Source organism: Sminthopsis crassicaudata, chromosome 3 (genome assembly GCF_048593235.1).
Source record: "Sminthopsis crassicaudata isolate SCR6 chromosome 3, ASM4859323v1, whole genome shotgun sequence".
NCBI classification, from domain to species: Eukaryota; Metazoa; Chordata; class Mammalia; order Dasyuromorphia; family Dasyuridae; genus Sminthopsis; species Sminthopsis crassicaudata.
The window spans coordinates 67,639,984-67,653,608 of NC_133619.1; the positions used below are offsets into that span (position 1 = coordinate 67,639,984).

A 13,625-nucleotide genomic window follows, 5' to 3' on the forward strand; every position below is an offset into this window, starting at 1 on the left:
CTTTTTTTAATTGCATCTTTGGCCTGAAGAAAGTCCAAGAACCATAATGGGGGTGGGGGAAGGAAGGCTGTTTAAACTTAAGCCTTGAAAAGAATAATCATAGCTAGTATTTATTTAACATTTTAAGTCACAACAACTCTGACTGGTAGGTCTATTCCTGTTTACTATTTTTGTGAGAAGGGAGATTACTTTCCCTCTTCCAGAATTCTACTTACCTCCTGATGAAAAGGTAATGAAATAGACACAGAATAAATTTTTAGACATAGCAAACATGTGGATTTATTCTGCATCATGTTTATATAAGAAAAGTTATTTTGTTATGGGCCAGAACTTGACACAAGGTGCTAAGTCAGTGGAATTGATAGAGACAATAGTTATCTAATTTAGCATGGTGCTTAACAGTTCTTTAGTTCAGTATATCTACTTAGCTCTTATTATAGTTCCACAAGATTCACACTTGATGATGAGAGAGGATATAAGCTTGGACAAACTCAGCCAGAAGGAGAACTAGGGAAGACCAGAGAAGTGATGGCAGGCTGTCCTTCAATTGGGTAGGCCTCCAGAAAAACTAGCTGAGCCCCAAGTGAAGGAGATAAGACTTTGAAGGAGACAATAAAGGATTTGGACTTTAATCCCTGGCTGCACTTGTGGTGATTACTGAACTGAAACTAAAGCTTCCTCCAGAGACCCCAAGGAAATCTTAACAGAGAATATTACATTTTAAAGAGAATATTACATTATTTTATTTTTAATTGGAGGTAGAGATGGGGATTTGAGGGAATTCATGACAGTAATGGCCCCACCCCCAAAAGAGGGTTATTTAGAAAATAGGCCCTTAGAAGAAAGGAAAGCTAGGTGATATTTTATGAGTGTTGTATCCAGAGAAAGGAAGACCTGAGTTCAAATTAAGCCTCATATATTTGCTATCTGTGAGATTCTGGACAAGACATTTAATCAGTTTGCCTCAATCAATAAATATTAAATATCTACTTCATTCCAGGCTCTATGCTAAGTCCTTAGGATACAAAAAGGGGCAAAAAATAGTCCCTTCCCTTCTTTGTCTGAAAGATGCAGATACTAAAAGAACCTCAGAGTTTATTGTGTCAATAAAATGAAATAATTGTAAAATGTCTGTCACATAGAAAGTACTATGTATATGAGCTTTTATTGTGCTAGCTATTAAATTGACAAAAAAATTCACAGGGAGAGGCAGACTGGCAGGATAGCTTTGAAATGAGCAAGCTGAATTTCTTATACAGTCCAAGTGAAGTTTTAAGCTTATTAAAACATAATTAAGGATTACACATTTCAATTAAGTTTATTAAAATTTAGAATTGCTTTAAGAGATTCATTCAGGTCACCCTTGTATAACAAATTCAAAATTTGAAACCACAGTAAGACTTTTGGGTCTATCCCACTATAATTAATGAAAGATTACTTTAGTTAAGCTTACTAAAAAAAAATTAAATAAAAAGATAAAATTAGAATTGCACTAATACTTTTGGGACACTTGTATAACAAAATTAAGTCGCAAAGTTTTAAGTGTATTAAAGCTTAATGAAACTTTAGTTAAATTTATTTAGTTAAATTTAGTTAAAAAAAAATTGGAACAACACTAAGAATTCTGAGACACTTGTATGATAAAATTCAACCACAAAGTTTTGTTATATTAAAGCTTAAAGATGTCACATTTTAATTAAGCTTATTAAAATTAGTAGTGTACTCAGTTTTGGGACACCCCTGTATAACAAATTCAGCTATAAAGTTTTATGTGTATTAAAAGTTAATTAAAGATTATATTTTAATTAAGTTTATTAAAATTGGGAAGTGCACTAAGACTTTTTGGGACATCCCTATATAACAAATTCAGTTACAAAGTGTTAAGTGTACTAAAGGTTAATTAAAGATCATATTTTAATTAAGTTTATTAAAAATAGGAAGTGCATGAAGACTGTTTGAGACACCCCTTTATAATAAGATCCAACTACAAAGTTTTTGGTGTCTTCCCGGCTTCTTTAAAGATGACACATTTTAGTTAATCTTATTACGGCGGTTAAGACTTGGGGAGGACGATTGAATAGAGCCGTCACTCCGAGATTTGCGGTTTCAAGTGTAGTATAATTTGCTTTCGTTGTCAGGTGAACTGGAAAGTTCCAGGGTCAAGTTCAGGTTACAGTTGCTGAAATTCGCCTAAAATCGCAGAGGGGAGGGGAGGGTGTTAGACGGACACCCACCGCAGGGTTCCGAAGGCGCTCTGTTCCTTACTACCCAGAAGCATCTGCTCGGATGGCGGGGGTGGGGTCAGCCTCAATCTCCAGGCCCGTCCCCTACCCCGCCCCCTCGAGGCTTTTCCCGCGCTCGGCGCCCCGCCCCTCCCTCGAGCGCGCGCGCGGCTGCCAGCTCTTGGCGGGACCCCTTACCCGGCTTGGCCCGGGAAGTTTCTACAGCCGTAGAAGTTTCCTGTGGCTGGTGCTGGGGCGCTGGGATGCAGCGCGAGCCGCCGCTGAGGGTCCGTTCCGGGAACCAGCAGTGTCCGGAGCCCACCATGCAGCCGGCCGGAGCGGGGGGCAGCGGGACCGGAGCCTGGGCCCACAGCTGTGCGGCTCTGGAACAGCTGGAGACGCAGTTGCGCTGCTCGCGCTGGTAACTCTCGGCAGCCCCTTCCTCTTCCCCTCCCCCTCCCCTTGCCTGCCCCTGGGGCGGGGGTGGAAAGTTAAAACTGCCCCCCCCCCTCCGGCACTGGGCCTGCGTCCCGGACGGGCTCCCTGCAGCCCAGCCCGGGCCCCGCACTACGTGCCCGAGGGCGCCCTTTCCCCCCGGACCCTCAACAAAAAACTTGCATGCTGCATTTCTTCTTGTTTGATCAGAAAACTCAAATGCATGCATACAGAGTAGATACAATCACTGCATTTTATCAAATTTTATTTCTTTTAATTGGGCTGTCAGGAATTTGATTTTCAAAAAGGAGCAAAGCATGAGGGAGGAAGGCGCTAGGAGAAAATCGGGTAGCAGTTGGCTGGGTAACCATTGGACTCTCTTGTGTCACTTGGGTAGGGGGTGGGGCTTGGGGCCTTGCTTGATCGTGTTATTTCTGCTTGCTGTTGCACTTGTTTGAAAGTCAACTTTTTGCCTCTGCCATTGCCGTCTCTCGTGAACTTGTTTTGGCAAATAGTTTTGTGTTAGAATAAATTTAAAATGCAATACATTATATGACAGCAAATATAAATATTATATTTATAAAAATTTAAATATAATTAGTAAACAATAAATTGAATCCAATGAATGTTGATTTTGTTCAAGCCTTTTGGTTTTCATATAAAAACTATTCACAAAAATTTGTTGCATCAGAGAGAGAAGCTTGGTTTGTTTAAACATGGTTGATTTCACTTTTTTTTTTCCCCCTCTCGTGGCAGGTTTAGTTAATGTTAGTTATGCTTTTGGAAAGATGAGGATTTTGACTTTGCAGCTGAGAATTAGAAACTAAAAACAGTGTTAGATGCTTTGATAATTGGAGAGAAAAAAGTTTCTTACAATACACACTCAAACTTGTTTCTTTTTTGTGTGTTTGTTGGGATGCCCTGGAGAGGTGGAGAGCAGTCAATTGTGGTAGTCTGACTTAAATGCTTGAAATTTCCTTTCATCCAGGGTCGTCTTCTGCCCATCATGTCTTTTACTACACTACAGAAAGGAAAGGCCTTTAAAAACTTTAGTGCTGCTTACTTATTCTACCAATTTAGGAAAGTGAGTCTGACAAGTAAAGGACCTTCTTAGAGGCCAGACAGATCCATAGATATAGCTAGATTGTAGATGGATAGACTGAAAAATGATTAAGGATAGATATGCCTAGATGATAGATAAACTGCTTGTGTGTGTTTGCTAGAAAATACAAATTCAAGGAAGACATCAAGGAAGACATTCATTAGTTCATGTAAATATCTCTATTCTCTATAGCCATCTCCATCATTAGTTCATGTAAATATCTCTATTCTTCTCTAGTCATCATCTTGACTATATCTAGTCATCATCTATGACTATAGAGAAGAACAGAGATATTTACATGAACTAATGATGGAGATGACTATAGAGAAGAATAGAGATATTTACATGAACTAATGAATCAGCAAGCAATTACTGGTTTGTGATTGTGGACTATGAGTTAAGTCCTCACTCTGGACTGAGTTACAAAACCTGGAATTAGGACATGACTGAGCAAATCACTTTTCCCCTTTTGCCTCAATTTCCTCATCTGCAAAGTTATCTGGGGAAGGAATGGCTAACCACTCATTTGTCTCCTGAGAAAAACCCCAATGGGACTGACAGGATTTAAGACTGAATGAACATCAACAACAAATAAAAATTGTGAATACAAATCAGAGCTTTTAAGGGGAGCTTGGATTCTTAAGAGGAAGCCTAATTTCCCAGTAACTGAGTCCAAGGTGGTTTTTGGGAGAAGGACTATGAGGATGATGGCAGGAATGTTGGCAATATGATATGGAGGTAAATGAGAAGCGATTTGTAGGCCCTGATGAGAGCCCTTCCATCTCTGACAGAGCTGGAGGTTTGCAAGTTGGGGATGATGATGAGGTTTTATTATGCTGGTTCTAACTCAATGGACTTGAGGTCTAAAGTAAAGGAATTTTTTTTGGTGGAAGGTGAAATTACCCAAAGTTAGGGGAAGGACTTTCCTCTCCCTCTTCCCTTGCCCTCATGGGATACTGGAAATGAATATAAAGCAGAAGTAAGGGCAGCCCTAGAGAACATGATTAAGTGGCAAAAAATTATTGAAGCAGGAGTCTGGAGGATTCTTGAAGATAAGAAATTTATCTCTGTCAACCCCAAGCATTAATTTGGGAAAGGTGGGGGAAGGAGACAGGGATTTGGGGAATGGGTCTCAATTAACTAGACAAGTATGAATATTCCCTAAAAAAGGGAATAGGAATTTTATTAGTGAAGGAATGGGTGGAGTACCTGGACTTGCAGATCTGATACTTCCTACTGCCTGGGTGACCAGGGATAAATTTCAGAACCCCACTTTCCTCATCTGTAAAATGGAAATAATATCTCCACTGTCTTATGAAGTGGTTGTGAGACTCTGAGATGCTATATAGAAAGCTAATTTAAAGTTATATCTATCTATCTATCTATCTATCTATCTATCTATCTATCTATCTATAGATAGATATAGATATATAGATATACACTTCATATACTAAAATAATATCTATTTTATATATATATATATATATATATATATATGTATGTATGTATTATACACTTAATATCCAGATGGATATAGAGAAAATAGAAGGCCTTTGGGGAGAAAAAATTTCACATTTTGTTTTTGACTCTTAATAGTTATGATTTTGAACTAATTATATTTATTTCCATTTTCCTTTTTTTTTTTTTTTTTTTCAATTCCATTTCTTCCATTTTTTTTCCATTTTAAAATGCAAAAGGGGTTGGGGTTAGTCTAATGAGTTTCTAAAGGTTTTTTCTACTCAAAAACTCCATGATATTGTAAATCTTTGTCCAATAACCTGGAATGAAAGGTATTGGTTTAGCCATCAGTGGAGTCTTCCATTTTAAAGAAGTACATTTGTTATTTTGACTTGTATTATTTTTGGAGTTTGGGTGACAGGAATCAGCCTTCCAGAGACTCCACTGACCCATGATGGAATTCTGATTCAAGCAGAATCAGTCCTTCAGCCCTTCTTCCCAAACAAGTTAATTAATGAGAAGGGGGGGGAAAGGACATAAAAAATTTCCCCCCCTAACTGCATCATCTCTTGATAGTCCACAGAAAGTAATGAAGAAGAGATTTAGGGAGTCTAGATAATTTGCAAACTAGATAATAGATTTCTGGACTTTTCTGGAATATTTGGATATGAATTGGATTATGAAGCCCTGTGCTAGGCACTTTTGAGGTACAAAGATAATCCTGTCCCAAATAGGACACTTTGATTATATATGCTTAAATTCTACTGGGGAAATAGACTTTTCAGTTTCTCCTGGGAAGTTGGCTACAGAGAGTACCTGGACAGAGATACAAATCCTAGAAAGGATCAGACAATAATTCGGGATAATAATAAGCACTTCACATATTGTAGGTCACGGCTTCTTAAAGTTTTTCAAACATTTATAACCCGTTTTTACCTGAGAAATTTCTGTGTGACTCTGGGTATATGGGGACAAAAAATAGCTATCCAAATCAAACATTTACTGATAATAAATTGTAAAGAAATTTATTTTAAAACAATTCTTTGCTATACATATAATTTTATCATTTATTAAAGATGAAAGCTAGTTTGCATACTAATAAGATAATTTGTTTTTACAAAAGAATTAAATCTTGCAAGAACATTTGATGCCTTTCCCTGTTGCCAAATTTTCCCAACCCTGACATTCAGTTATGTGCCTCCATATGGAGTTGTTACCCATATTTTAAGAAGCTTGTTGTACAAGATTATACGATGATCAATTCTGATGGACATGGCTCTCTTCAACATTGAGATGATTCAAACCAGTTCCAATTGTTCAGGGATGAAGAGAACCATCTACACCCACAAAGAGGCTGGAACTGAGTGTTCTCACTCTCTGTTGTTATTTGCTTGCATTTTGTTTTCTTTCTCAATGGTTGTTTTTTTTTTTTTTTCCTTCTTGATCCAATTTTTCTTGTGCATCAGGATAACTATTAATATGTACACATATATTGGATTTAACATATATTTTAATTAATTAATCAATTAAATTAATTTTTTACAAAAATTTTATGCATAGGTAATTTTCCAGCATTGACAATTGCAAAACCTGTTGTTTTAACTTTTCCCCTTCTTCCCCCCACCCCTTCCCCCAGATGGCAGGTTGATCAATACATGTTGAATATATTAAAGTATAAGTTTTAAGTATATTTTAACATATTTAACATGTATTGGACTACCTGCCATTTAGGGGAGAGGGTGGGGGGAAGGAGGGGAAAAGTTGGAACAAAAGGTTTTGCAAGGGTCAGTGTTGAAAAATTACCCATGCATATGTTTTGTAAATAAAAAGCTTTAATAAAATTAAAAAAAAGAGAGAAGCTTAGGTGATATAAAGATAATGGGGATGCAGGAATGATGATGATTATCTATCATCTTTATCTCATCATCATCTTGGAGAGGGTCATTCTGGAACAGCTCAAATTTAGCTCATATAAAGAGTTATTATGAAATCCAGCCATTTAATAGTAACTTTGCAAAGGTAATTACTTTTATTCTTCCTTGTTCTTTCCTTGCTTAAAAATAAGCTAAAACTAATTAGAGTATAAAGGGGCTAGATAGTAATAATGTAAGTTTTACTTCTCAACCTCTCCTTTTAAATTTAACAAGTATTTTCTGTCTACTGCCTAGTGATTGCTTACTAGAGATACATAGAACCAAATGGAATAGTCCCTTATCTTAGGAATGAAAGATTTCTTTCTTTATATGTATTGCTTTACTTAATCTTATGAAATATGTATTATCATCTCCATTGTATTGGTGAAAAAACTGAGGCTTATCAAGTAAAAGGCCCAGTTAGAATAGCACCCCTGATATTTAACTCCCAGACCAGTGCTCTGGAGGATACATTCCATTAATATCTGGTGGATTGATAATTTTTCAAAATAAAATTGATTCATTGTATTAGGCGTGCTATTCTTATATATATTATGTAGTGCAGCCAGCCAAACACATCTGGTGTTCAGAGCTGGGGTCAAGGGCTCCAAGGCTTCCATATAAAAAAGGGGTTCAGAGAAGTCTCTCTCCATTTCCACAAATTACATTGCTTTTAGTTTTCCTTTTCATGTGCAAAATTACCATTACCTTATATATGATTAAATTGTTATTTCTCGGCAGGTGGAAGGGGGTTAGGATGTGTATCAATTGACTCACTTTTTTCTCCCCCCAGCAACTAGTATAGTGTCTGGCACATAGTAGGTGCTTAGTAAATGATTCCTCACTTCCTCCACCCCCAAAGACATAACAGGTTTGTTGATTAAAACTTCTGAACAAGATACCCTAATATTTGAATTCACTATTATTTTTTGCAAAACATGACTTCATTTGACACAATTCATTCTCTAGAAAAATGAATATTCCATTGCTTTTCAGCAGAAATATATATATATATATATATATATATATATATTTACTTCTAATGACTTATGGCTCCAAGTGATGTTGACTAATCTACTAGGCCAGATGGCTATTAATAGGGTGTACAGGTCCAGGCCTCCACAAAAGTTCCAGAGCTATTTCAAAATATTGAAAAAAAAGTCCATTCTTTTTTAAGAGGTAACAAACAGCACATTAGTGAACATTGAGGAGAAAAGAGTTTGTTCCCAAAGGAAGCAGGATTTGACAAGCACTGTATTTTCCCAGGTTTCATGTAAATTCAGATTGTGACAGCTACTTAGTGAATTATAATAATTAGGTATGTATTTGCATTTTTGATTGGCTTTCAGTGATTTGGGGAATTTTCCAGTGTTCTTTTGTTTGTCTTTAGAATAACAACATTGAAAACCAGCGTTTACTTTGTCACTTTAAGATGTCTGTTGAGATGTCTTTTCTGTTCTTTTTGACTTTTTGGGAGAGGAATGGGATTGCAGGAGTCAGTTTTGAACTTTCTTGGACTAAATGCAAAGACCCCTCAATTTGGAGTCAGCAAACATTTATTAAATACCTATCATGTGCTGGGCACTTCACTAAGTGCTGAGTGAACAAAGATAGAAAATGGCAGCCCCTGCATCCTAGCTCAGTGTCTAAAATCACTATGTAATCTTCAGAGGGCAGTTGCTAACATCTGGATTTCTCATCTTGTTCTGTTGGGTCACATTCTCTGTCATCTCAAGTGTCACTTAAATTTTGGGCCACAATTAACTCACCTCTTATCAGTAAAAGGATTTAACTGGAGGGACTCTAACCTTCCCATCTTTAAAGCTATATACCTTCAAGAGCTCCTGGCGTTCAGAGCTCTCCTATTGGATGAATAAAGATTCTAAGTCATGATACTTACCCATTTTCCCTTACTGATTGAGGATTACTAGAAAATAGATGATTGGCAGCTGTTTTCTTTGCTATTTGTGCTTATAAACATGTTTGTTGTTATGCTTTATATGCCTGACATTGTTGTAATTCTTACATGGATTATTAAAGTGTTATCTATAATTCGCCCAGGACTTTGAGGCAGGGTTTGTTTTTTTTTTTTTTCTCTTCCTTTTAATGCCTTTTCAGCTTCTACTTGCTGATACTCTCCCTTTCTTACCATCTGCTCCTCTCTCTGAAATATTTCTAATGGAACTACTTAAATTTTTTTTTTTAATAATAGTTTTTTTTTTATTTCAAAATACATGCAAAGATAGTTTTCAGCATTTACCCTTGCAAAACCTTGTGTTCCAAATTTTTCTCCCTCCCTTATACAGCAAGTGGTCCAATATATGTTAAACATGTGCAATTCTTCCATATTTTTACATTTATCATGCTGCATAAGAAAAATCAGCTAAAAAAATGAGAAAGATAAAAAAAAAAGCAAGCCAACAACAATAAAAAAGGTGACAGTATTAGGTTGTGATCCCCATTCAGTCCCCATAGGCTCTCTCTGGATGCAGAAGGCTCTCTCCATCATAAATCTATTGGAATTTACCTGAATCACCTCATTGTCGAAAAGGGCCATGTCCTTCAGAATTGATCATCGCATAATCTTGTTGTTGCTGTGTACAGTGTTCTTTTGGTTCTGTTCACTTAGCATCAGTTCATGTTTTTTCATGCTTTTTTGAAATCAGTTTGCTTGTCAATAACAATAATATCCATAACATTCACATACAAAACTTATTTAGCCATTCTCCAACTGATGGGCATCCACTCAATTTCCAGTTCCTTGCCCCACTGCAAAAAGGGCTGCTACAAATATTTCTGCACATGTGGATTCTTTTCCCTTTTTTAAGATCTCTTTGGGATACAAACCCAGTAGAGACACTGTTTGATAGCATTCATAGTAATGGAACTACTTCTAAGGCTGTGATTCTAAATAAAGGGATGAATAAATGAAAGAAAAAAATTATATTAATCATTTACATGTTTTAAGCCGAACACAGCACTTACTACCTGCTTTCAGAGATAGCACAATGTGGATAGAGTAAAAAGACTTGAAACCATAAAGATCTGAGTTCAAATCCTTCCTCTAACACATATTGTGGGATTGATCCTGAGAAAGGCATTTTTAAACAACAACAAAAGAAGTAAAAATGCTATATTGTGATTCACACTCAGTCCCCACAATCCTCTCTGGGTGTAGATGGCTCTCTCCATCACAAGTTCATTGGAATTGGCCTGAATCATCTCATTGATGGAAAGAGTCAGGAATTGATCATCTAATAATGAAAGACAATCTTTTTAAAGGGATTGTTAGTTGTCCTTTTAATGGGGTATAGGGTATGATCAGTGCTTGGGTTTAAAGTTAAAGGGAAGGTGAATAAGGATGGAAGAATTAATTTAATCATGGATTTAGAACTGTAATTGTGGAGGGAGATTAGGGAGGAAGGGGATCCTTATAAGGCAGATGGGCAGTGTCTAGCAAATAGGGAGTAAAGTAGGCAGAGTGGGCATGATGACTGGATAAGAAATATTCTTAGAGTTCCATTGCCTTCTAGTCATTTAATGAAATACATATTTCTTTAAGTTCTAATAACCTTGAAGCAGCTTTAGGAATCTAGTCCAGTCACCGAATTGGAAACCAAAATGACTTGCTTGCCTAACGTAGGTAGTAAATACATAAGCAGAAGCAGAATTCAAACCCAGTACTGATTGTATAAGTAAGAGATTGAACTATACTTTTAAAATTTCCCTCTAAATCTTTCTAAATTTTTGGTCCTGTAATTCTTTGTCTACATCTAGTGCTCTTTCCACTATACCACACTCAGTGCAGTCAAAATCACTATATAGTTAAGTATACTTTTAAAATATCTTCCATTATGTTCTTATACAAACATAATACAATCAAATTGGATTGATGATGTTAAAATGAATTTTTAGACCATTATGGAAGTTTTTTTCTTTTGCTTATGCTCACCCTTCCCAGAAACAGTCCATCTTCCATTTAGCTGCCAAAAGAATCTTTCTAAAGCCCTGACCTACTTCATTGGCTCCCGATCCCTTAAGGATTGAATATAAAATCTTTGGCATTCAAAACCCATTGCTCCCCTCTTACCTTTCCAGGCATTTTATACCATATACTCCCACCCCCATACTCTTACCCAGTTGAATGTAAAGGGATGGATGTAACTTATTCTAATAGATTGTCCAGGGACTCACAACTTAAATAAGTGGAGAACATGAACCTCAAATTAATGACGAGCCACCCCTTAGGACAATAGCTTCTTCTCTAAATTGTGCTGGTTCTGTGATCTCTCCTTAATCAAAGCTGCTGGACACTGTTTTTAAATAAACACTGTATTGTCCTCGCCTTTGTCCTAGTCAGAAGTTGCATATGGTAGGTAATCAAAAAGTATTTTGTGATGAAAGAACCATGCAAATGTATTTAGTAAAAGTGCTTTCAGTGAGGAGGACTTGTATATGTCTTCTCTGTTTGAGAAGTCAGTCAACCCCTTTCCCAAATGTCATTTGCTTCTAGAGGAAAATTCTCAAATAACCAAATCCTTTCTGATTTCCTTGGGTCTGCTGTTTCAGTTTTTTTAATCTTATACAATGCCATTTAACTTGTCTCTAAAATGGAGATTCTTCCAAAATTATCTTTTTGAATATCTAAAATGGAAATCCTTCCAAAAATTTTTATAAGTGCATTCATCTTTTAATTTTTCCCTATTTATTTTTTAAATAGAATTTTATTTTTTCTTCCCCAGTTAAAAGTCAAGAAAAATTTTATTATTCATTTATATAAGATTTTACAAGATTTACAAATTTTGGACATTCTTTTTTTTTAAATAATTTTTTTTTTTTAACATCACAGAATTTTCCCTCAAGTATTCCCCTCCCTTCCTTTCCCAGAGAGCCACCTCAGATAACAAATAATATTTTTAAAGTTAAAAAAAAAGAACCAATACAGATTCATATATTGAAAAAAATCTGAAAATGTGTGCAGTATACCATCCTTGTAGACCTACAATGTCTGCAAAGGGATGAAGTGTCTTGGAATTTTTTTTTTTTTGAGTTGGTTTTTCTTTGTAATTTTGCAACCTTTGACTTTTTGCTCTTTTTAAAAATTTGTATATTTTTCTTTCCATCTATGCTGTTATAATTTGTGTATATTTCTTGATTGCTAACACTACTCTACTTAGTTATATAGCTCTCTTTATGCTTTTCTTATTTATTTCTTAGAATATAGTAGTATTCCATGACATTCAGATGATCATAATTTGTTTAGCCTTTTCCCCAATTAATGGACATCTATTTTGTTTTCAATTCTTTTCTGTTATAATAAAAGTGTTGCCGTGATTGTTTTATTGTGTTTGGGGACTTTATTATTAATAAATCCCTTTAGGTATAAACCTAACTATGGAATTTCTGGGTCAAAGGCTGGATATTTTAGTCATTGCTTAATAATAAAAACAAAAATGGGCATTCTTAACAGAATGCTTAGCTTTTGCCTGTGAAATATGAGTTCTTCCTCACTGATTTCCCCTTCCATTTTGGGAATATTTTATTGTCGAGCATTTTTTAGTTTTAATCAACTTTTTGGTAAATTTCAGTATTCAGTGAGATTTACTCTAGTTTTAAATACCTTGAGATCCTTTGAAAAGGGAGGCATTATGTAATCATTTTTCTTAGATTAAGTAGCATCTTATATCTAAAGAACAATTTTGCTTCCAGTTATGGAGAGTTTTGGCTAAATAAGAACTTTGCTTTTTTTTCTTCTTTTTCATGTGCAGAGAATTTGCATATCATTAGGGCCTTCTTTTCTTAAGCTTATTTTTGTCAAGGCTTAGTTCTTCTAAGTCAAAGGATTATGACAGCAGAGACCTTTTCTCATCAGCTGCTTGTGATGTCATAGAATTATCATGACAGAAGGGGAGAAAAACACAAAATCCTTGAATTTTCAAGGAACCGAAATCCTTTTATGTAAATGTCCTTTGTTATATAAAACCCAGAGAGTTTTTTTTTTTGTTGTTGTTTGTTTTTTTAAAGGGCCTGAAATGTCTAGGCTAGAAGTAGAAATCTTAGCACATTAGAAGTGACCTTTACAATCACCTGGACCATATCAGATCATAATGATGCTCTCTATAGCATCATTCCATTCATTATAAGTACTTGTTGGCTGGCCACTATGAGCACTTGGCGCTGTGTGTGTAAGACACAACCCCAATCCATGGGCAGTGGACATGATGAGAGAATAGTGGACAGATTGCAGTGTAACTTGAAGGAGAAGGTTCAAGAGTAGGAGAGAATGTTGAATTGTAGAATGCCAGGTAGAGTTTTGATAGTATTATCCTTTAGGTATGCTTACTGTGTAGTCAGCACCATGTCAACAGAGTAGATATTTGCCTCCTCAAAGGGCTTACAATGGTTTTGGGTTTTGTTGTTGTTTTTTTTTAATGTAAATTATATATATATGTGTGTATGCACGTATATATTTACATATATTTGTATATGCATATA

General features: G+C 35.8%; 1 protein-coding gene across 3 annotated transcripts in view; it reads left to right on the top strand.

The window, feature by feature from the left end:
* Positions 1–2,370: 2,370 nt before the first annotated feature.
* The window catches only part of BARD1 (BRCA1 associated RING domain 1), a 125,366-nt gene continuing 114,111 nt past the window's right edge, over positions 2,371–13,625 (top strand). The window contains exon 1 of one of the 3 annotated variants that reach the window (XM_074298766.1): positions 2,371–2,643. In XM_074298766.1, the coding sequence (XP_074154867.1) occupies positions 2,486–2,643 (158 nt within the window). In that variant the 5' untranslated portion in view covers positions 2,371–2,485. The remainder of the gene's footprint in view (positions 2,644–13,625) is intronic. The other 2 variants (XM_074298765.1, XM_074298764.1) reach the window with 2 other exon arrangements.